The sequence below is a fragment of the Arvicanthis niloticus genome, chromosome 26, assembly GCF_011762505.2.
Source record: "Arvicanthis niloticus isolate mArvNil1 chromosome 26, mArvNil1.pat.X, whole genome shotgun sequence".
Taxonomy (NCBI): domain Eukaryota; kingdom Metazoa; phylum Chordata; class Mammalia; order Rodentia; family Muridae; genus Arvicanthis; species Arvicanthis niloticus.
The window spans coordinates 9203411-9211962 of NC_133434.1; the positions used below are offsets into that span (position 1 = coordinate 9203411).

At 42.9% G+C, this 8552-nt stretch overlaps 1 protein-coding gene across 4 annotated transcripts in view; it reads right to left on the minus strand.

The window, feature by feature from the left end:
* Window positions 1-847: 847 nt before the first annotated feature.
* The window catches only part of Jhy (junctional cadherin complex regulator), a 60741-nt gene continuing 53036 nt past the window's right edge, over window positions 848-8552 (minus strand). For 3 of the 4 annotated variants that reach the window (XM_076924782.1, XM_076924783.1, XM_076924784.1), the window contains exons 7-9: window positions 3605-3685; window positions 2756-2884; window positions 848-1291 (exon numbers count right to left, since the gene is read on the minus strand). In XM_076924782.1, coding sequence (XP_076780897.1) covers window positions 1091-1291; window positions 2756-2884; window positions 3605-3685 — 411 coding nt within the window. In that variant the 3' untranslated portion in view covers window positions 848-1090. Of the gene's footprint in view, window positions 1292-2755; window positions 2885-3604; window positions 3686-8552 lie in introns of those variants that run through there. The other variant, XR_013107496.1, reaches the window with a different exon arrangement.

Below are 8552 nucleotides of genomic sequence, written 5' to 3' on the forward strand. Positions count from 1 at the left end.
GATTTCCGAAGCTAATCCATATACCACATGCCTAGACTTACCCTTAGTTGTTAAAACGGCCCATTTCTAGACATACTCGTCAAAGGATGCAATGTCCAGCAAGAAGGTAAGAAGTAAGTCTTTCAGTAAATTTGTTGTTGTTTTGAGACAGACTATCACGATTTGCTTTGTTGTTCTGAAATAGACTATCAGTATTTGCTACTACGTATCAGGCTAGCCTCTATCTTGAAACACACCCCTATCTCCTCTTCCTCAACTTTCCAAGTGCAGAGAGTACAAACAGATGCTGACACTCCTGATTCTTCAGTAATTTTAAGACTACGACTCTTGAAAATGCTTCAAAAGAGAAAAATAGAAATGAATATGAATATTTATGTTCACAGTAATCTCTGAAGTGCATGCATTTGATAATATTTGGAGATAACCACAATGATAACAAGATATCCCATACATTTATAGATGTGGAGTCAGTGGCTTTGACCATAAGGTGATGTGAGGTGGATTTGCCTACACTGTGGGATTTATGATTAATGTCTTAGTTTTGGTGCTGTGTTAGAATGGAATCAGGATTTTTCCCCCCTATTCCAATAAGCACATCTAGACGTATCATCAAATTCTCAACTTTATATATAAGACTTTTTCTGAGACTTGAAAGCGGGAGTATTATTTTGGATATGTTATCTCTGTGACTCGGTCTGCCAAACCCATTTTAGGGAAAACTGAAGTAGGTACACTCTGTCTTGGGGCGGGGTTAGAGACACATGCAGACAAATTTATTTGGAAGCACTTGTAAATTTTCATTGTGTGGAAGAAGGGCAAAGGTAGTTTAACAAATGAGAAGATCCAATATGAAACCAAAGGCTTTATTGTCTAGCCATCTACCAGTCCAAATTCTAACAGATTTGAAAAGAAACAATTGTATGTATTTTTTTTCTTTCCAGAAGGTTAAACATGCCATCACTAACTTCTGCACGGAGCAGACAAGGGCAGCAGGCAGGCGGCAGTGCCAGCTCACCACTCAGCGTGGAATTGTTTACTTTCTCTTCTGCATGTCCCTTGCATCGTACTTTTGATCCCCACTAAATGCTGTCTAGACGATGTGGAGGACTTTGAAGGCCGCCACGGCCTGCTTTTCCCGCTCGTGTCTGCTCTGCAGGATCTCCAGCAGGGAGATTTCTGGTAAGCCTCCTTCTTTTTCACTGTGCCTTGAGTTCTTAGTTTTCTTTGCTGTTTGATCAGGTAGACTTGGCGGCGGTTTGGGTTTGGGGATGGTCTTGGCATAGTCCAAAGCCTAAGGGCATAACAAGAAAAAAAAAAAAACTTCATTTAAAGTGGGAAGTTAGTCTTAGGAGAGGTTTACGATATAGACGGAGATCGTGGCTACAATGTGGGCAGCAATGGTGGTTGGACAGAAAATGCAGGCGACCCATTATAAGGCACAGGTTGAACAAAATAAATTAGTCACCAACAGCATTTTGTGAAGCAAAATGGAGCTGGGGATGTGGACAGCTGCTGTGTCAGTCGGATGTTTTTATAGCGAAAGATTCTTTGAAGTGTTTGCAAACTGACTTCTCATGTGTTTCATCTGTCAACTTTCTGAAAGTCTTGCCAACGCCAAACTTCTAATAGAATTAAGCCTTTCTATGCAGCAAAGACTTGTAGCTGGAGAGTGAAGGCATCACTGGTAGTTGACGAAAACTGAACTTCGTTCGTTACATTGGATCCTCTGGATCTGAAGTTCCAGATGGTTGTGAGCCATTGTATGGGTGCTTGGAACTAAAATCTGGGACCTCTGTAAATAGTGTTTTAAAACCCTGAGCTTTGGTTGTTTTGAGACAGAGTTTCTCTGTGTATCCTTGGCTGCCCTAGGACTCACTCTGCAGACCAGGCTGGCTTTGAATTCACAGAGATCTGCCTGCCTCTGCCTCCTGAGTACCGGGATTAAAGGCATGGTTACCACTACCTGCTTCAGTTTTAAGAAGAATTTACTGAAAGCTGAAATGAGAATGTAGCTTCAAGTATCAAAAAGGGTAAAAAAAAAAAAAAACAAACTGTCAAAACATAAAGTTTACATTCTGCACGAGAATGAGACGGCTATGGGAATTCCCTGTAGATTTGTCGCTGTGAACATCTTTATAAAAATGCAATTGGTTGGAGAAAGAAAGAAACGGTATCATGGGCATTTGGTGAGGAAGATGAGGTCATCGAGGTCTGAAGAATTGATAGGACGGTCGGCAAATGAGAACACACAGCACACACCCCTAACAGCAGCAAAGGACTGCGTCTTCACTCACATCCCAACTCTTGGTTAGATGGCATCTCAGAGGATGGCTGCTCTGTATTTTTTAAAAATCATTTGTTTTTCCCACCAGAGGAACCTATACAATCCCTCTGGAAAAGTACAGAGAAATGAACTTAAAATCAACAATCAAGGGTTTGTTTGTTTGTTGTGAAGAGCAAGAGAGCTCTGTTCCCTTGAATGTTAGTTAATGGTAGAGAATGAGACCCATAATTAATTTGACTGCAGGCTCTTGCCGAGAAATCACTTTGTTATTTCTACGTGTGATGAACAATTTAGACAATATTCTGGCTCCTGTGTGTGTGTGTGTGTGTTTACATCGGTACTCTTGGATAACTTGTAAGTGTAGGGATGGCTGTTTCTGAACATCCAAGCCCATCTTTTGAGGTGAGGAGATGGCCACAGTGTCCCTTTAATTCTGACTGAAGCAATAAATGCCCCAGGAGAACGTCTTACCTTCTTCCGAGAAATTGCTGATTTATTCTCAGTTTTTGACTTCTGCGGTTTGGACAGGACAGACAGCGTCTTCATGTTATATTCCTTGACTTGCTTTGCATATTCTTTTTGCTGCAGCAACGCTTGCATCTGCCAGGAGAAATGGAGGAGAATGAGCGAATCTCTGCTAATTCTCTCAGTGACATTGTTTTAATGGAGGTGGGTGGCCCAGGAGGGTGACCTGTTTGCCATGGCAGCAGTGAACTGGTTAACGTTTCCCTGGAGAAACCACTGAGTGCAGCCACACCGCATCCGCACCCCCGGGTGTTCTCTTAACAGAAGCTGAATCCTATTGAGGCTGTTCTTTTTGCATTTACCCAATTTATTTTCATTTTTGCTTCCAACTTTGAACTAGGCTCTTTTTATGCCTGAGTGCAACTGCAGTTCAAACACATTAAATGAAGATCTCCTTTCACCAGAGGAAAGAGAATAAAGTGGATGCACTTCCTAGGGGCTGGGGAACTCGGATCCTAAGTGTCTTCTCTGTAGCCACTTCAAAGTTACCAAGACAACTCTATCAGGGAGACCAACAGCACAGGCATCATTGTCCACACTCATGCACCCCACTCTTCTGGGAGGCTTTCAAATCTAACGGAAAGGCTGTGCATAAAATAACACAGGCTAAGAATGCTTTTTTTTTTTTTTTCAGCAGGAGAATCTGGGACTCTATTATGTCTGCATGGCTGTTTCAGAGGGGTGTCTACTCAGTGCCAGAGGTTTGCACTGATGCTGGCATGGCATGCATCTTCACCCACATTCCTAAAGGACAGGTAGAGAACACTGAGGCTGAAAATGCCGCACACTGCTTACTTTGTCTCTGACGGACGCAAAGTCAGGTCCCAGGCCTCCAAGATTCACGTCTCTTTTCTGATAACCTTTCAGCTTGGAACTCTAAAAAAAAAAATACAACCACAGAAATGGTTCTTTTCAAGGACTGGTGTCCCTTAAAGAAGTCATCACGGCACAGGGAGGAAGTACAATGAAGACCAGAAAGCTCTGGTGGGAGGCAGGAGAATGAGGACATTTCTTAGCAATGGTGCTGTTTTATGGTAGTTACTGACCGCATTCTATTTGGCATTTGTAGCTGGTTAGCTAATGTGTTCTGAGCCTTTCACTTCTGAGATAAAAGAAATTGAAATTCGGAAATAATAAGTAATTTCAAGGAAACAGTTCCCTCTTTGGCTAACACTTTTAGCTGAGGCAGAGTTAACACAACTCTCCCATGCAGCTGTTACCATGAGCAGTTTGCAAAATCAAAGGAGCCCTCACCAACACGGCAGGCAGGCCAACACACAGATTCAGAAAGTTCCTGTCCACTGAGGTAAATCCTGCCTTTCAGAGACACATCCGTAGACAATGAAACCATAGGTCACTGGTAGAATAATAGATAATTTTGAGGATGAAAACCAATTGTCATTCACTGATAAGACACAAAAGAGAGCAGTTGAGTCTTGGCAAGACCCACTGAGAAATTCATTTTGTTCTGTTAGTGCGACTTTGGAAAATTTGACGGGCATCCAGAAGTCAGAAGAGCACGTTGGATCTCCCAGAGCTGGAGTTACAGATAGCTGTGAGCCACCATGTGGGTGCTGGGAACCAAACCCGGGTCCTCTGTAAGAGCAGCAAGTGCCCTTAACCACTAAGCCATCATGCCATCCTGATGGGTTGTGTATCTGGTGAGCCTTTTCTGAGACCCAGTTTGGCAATGATTATCAGATGAATGAAAACATTTTATCAGGTCAGTTAGAATTACTTCATGTAGCTCCATGATCCTAAGAATGAACAATGCATACACTGTATCAACTGTTTATCCCAATGTGGTTTTTACTTACAACTGCACTGGCTGCTCCTTGGACCCCCTCCCACTGCAGAAACTGGGAAATCCACTACAGTTAGTTGTCCCACATCACCTGCGGGTATGTGGTTTCCAGGGCACACTGTGAATACCACAGCCTAAGATGCCCAAGCCCTTATGTAACAAGCAGTATCAGTCTATAAACTGTGCACACTGCCCATAAGCTTGCTTCCTCTCTGGATTACTAATACCTGGCATGACATAAGCACTACTCAGTCGTTCTGATGTTATAATGACTTGGAAAAGTCAGTTACATTCGTTGAAGGTGTGCTGTTTCCAGAACCCACGGATATGGACCAACTCTTTCCCTGAAATCTTCCCAGCACAGAGCTCTGGCCCCGTGAAATATATTTGAGTTTGGTGGAGAGTGCTTAGATTTTTGGAAACTTTTGTTCAGGCTGGCATAGCCCCTCCCTTCTCATCCTTCCATCCTTCCTTCCTTCCTTCCTTCCTTCCTTCCTTCCTTCCTTTCTTTATTTTTAAAGATTTATTTATTTATTTATTTATTATCTATTTATTTAATGTGTGTGAATACACTGTAGCTGTCTTCAGATACCCAGCAGAGGGCATCAGATCCCATTACAGATGGTTTTAAGCCATCATGTGGTTGCTGGGAATTGAACTCAGGACTTCTGAAAGAACAGTCAGTGCTCTTAACTGCTGAGCCATCTCTCCAGCCCCTCGTTTTTATTTTTTATCTCCACCCCCAAAGTGAATGGGATTCCTGGAGCTGGAACAGCGCTCCTTCAGGATAGGAGAACCACATAGTTCTTGGTTCTGATGTTTTGAGCTGCGGAAACCCTGGTGTTAGCAACTGCCTACCTCTGGGTTAATTGTATGAAAGAGGAATGAACCCATGGTTTTGAAATTGCAGGGCAGCCTGTCACCGCTTTGGAAGGCAATATCGCCAGCACACCAGGGCTTCAGTGTCACTATTCAGAAGGAACAAAATAGTGTACCAGTCAGGGGCAACACTTCTGCCCTTCAAGGATTAAAGGCTCTGTAAACAGAATTGGCTCAACATTTATGCTCAAAACGTTCTCAGTGCATCAAAGTCTAAGGAACAAGAGAAGGCAAGGTTTTACTTTAAGGACGCCTGAAATCATTAAAAGTAACATTAAAACAGACAGAGGGAATTATTGCTTATCGGAGGACATTCCAAAGTGTAAATCTTTAGGAAAATAGTCTTTACGAAGATAAAAGCACCAGATCTGTTCATGTCTGTTCCCTGTCCACTATATGATCGTGTCTTTCTTTTGGGAGGGTGGGGCTGGTGCTGTAACCCTAGCTGTCCTTGAACTCGTAGTTTTTCAGCTCAAGTGTTGGGATTATAAGAACATGCCACTATGTTTGGCTTCTTCATACACTTGTTTTTAATACAAAATAGTTTTTGGTTAAAAGCATTTATTTATAAGTGCGTGTGTGTGCATGTGCGCATGTGCGTGCGCATGCTCATGCTCACACGAGCTAACATCATTAGTCCTGTGAGACAAACAGCTTTATCCGCTGAGCCATCTTGCTGTCCCCTCTTCTTATAAGAGCATTTATGTACTACAATTATTTTAATACTTTTACTAAACTGTTTTGGTTGTATAGTTTACTGACCTGACACCAAGTGGATTTCACAAATGTGAATTTTAGGCAAATAATCTTATCATTTAGTGTCATTAAATAATGTAGGTGTTTCTCTAAATGGTGACCACTGAAGATACGCCAAGGTAAACACCGTATGTTACTTTAATTCTTTGAAATAAATTGATGGGAGTATGGCTATCAAGATCTAACGAACACTTAAGGCTACCAGTCAGTATTTCGGCCACCATGGGAGTGGTAAGACGGTTCTTTTTCTCAAACCTTGGTTACAAAGCTGGGCATTAACACTCCTTAAAACCTCCAGCTGCTTTTAATTGTTGGCTGAACTTAGACAACCTATGCTTATGGCTACAAGCCCCGTCTTCTTATACTTTTGGTTGTGAGCCGAGCCTTTAATGGCTGATCCATCTCTCCAGCCTGAGCCCAGTCTTCTTACATGTGCCCTCTGTGCCACTGTTTTGAAATCACTAAAGTATGATCTATTTGCCAAAGTAAAAAAAAAAAAAATTACAAAAATAGGTTAAAAGAAATTAAACCACCACTCATATCCAAACCATAAATCCAATTTGTTCAAAGATGATGAGAGAGAAATGATCAGCGAGCAGAAATCTCATCCTTAGCCTGGTGCAGCTTAACTTTTAATCATCCTACCACCTCACAAAGGCCGTGCCAGAAAGGCAGGGATAATTGTCTGTTGGTCTTCAGCCCTGCTTCTTGCTAGCAACTTCAGAAAGCATCAAGGTTAGGGTGAAAAAAAAAAAAAAAGAAAGAAAAACCCAAAACCAGAGCCAAGGATCTAGCTTTGCATACCGCCTCGAAGGGAAAGCATGTGGCCCAAATGGGCCATCCCCATGGCTGCTGATCCCTTTAGAGGATGAGCTGCCCACAGCCCTGCGACATCTCTCAGGGGATGGGGGTGGCTCCTAGGGGAGTTTGTTCCGGGTGACTGGCGGTGAGAATCTTGGATCTGCTTAGGTTTGGCGCAAGGCATCAGGAGGAGCTCAGGGCTGCGATTCTGTTTGATCTCTCTCCATCTGAGGTCTTAACAGCACTGTTGGGATGTAATTCTCATACCACGAGATTTACTCATTTAAACCTGTTCAGTTCGATGGTTCTTAGGATAGTCACCGAGTTGTGTAAGCATTGCCCGATCGCATTGTGCAACGTTTGCATCATTCTGAGAGAAAGGGAACAAAACAAAAATCTTCCAGGACCCATTGACCCTCACTTGCCTTGCCCAACCCCTATGTGTCCTGCCCTAGGCAGCCAAGCTAACTTTAAGCTTCTTCAATAGTCTTTTACAGTCAAACAATCCTCAGACATTTTTTTCATTTACTTCTTGTTTTTTGAAAGACTAAAACGCAGCACGGTGCCAAAACAAAGAGGATGGTGACGTTGGTGACAATGACGGTGACACTGGCAATTCTAAGAAATCAACACTGCAGTTCTACTGAGTCTCTGAATATAGGGACCAAACAGATAAATACAGAGTCACATTCTAGACAAATGCCTAAGCACAGTCTCCATTTATCTCTGCATAAAGCTCACAGGAACCCAGGCTTGGTGGCTTTCACCTATAACACTAACACATGGTAGGTTGAGGTAGAAGGACCACCACGAGTCAGGTCAACTTGGGCTAGAGAGTGAGTGACACCTTGTCTTAAAAAGTGTCCCAAAGTAAAACCCAAAATCACCACCACCACCAACAACTAAAATCAAACAAGCAAAGCCACACACTAGCTGACATCTACCGGGGCTGACTCCTCAAAAGGAGGCTGCATGGGACTTCCCTGCAGGGAGAGGTCCCTACTAACCATTCACGATTCTCTTGAGCAAGGCGTATGACTGTCACTGTGTACTCCAAAGAGTATAGCTAAATTAAAGAGACATCGGCAGGTCTGTAAGTATTTGTTTCAGCTCAGAAATGTTAAACCCTGCTGGTGTTGGCGAGAATGACTGCAGATCTATTCTCCAGAAAATTCCTCAGATGCACAAGACTGAAAGTTACTGAAAACAAGATAAAAACAACGCCTTGGATGCCGGAGAGCAGCCAGCAAAGGATATGTGTGCTCTGCGGTCACAGAAATTAATCCAAATAAACCTCTTCTTAGGTGCAGCCAAGCAGCAAGCCCCAGATTGTCTGTGACAAGAAACACCAGTTAATTACAGAGGCTCAACCCTCATCTGCTAGGGAACTCTTTACTGAGCCCTTATTTAGTGGCGACCGGAGCCAGCAGAAGTATATTTTGATAGTTTGGCATCTCCTGCGCTACGTTAATTTCTTAGTCTTAAGCCTGGATTTGATGACAT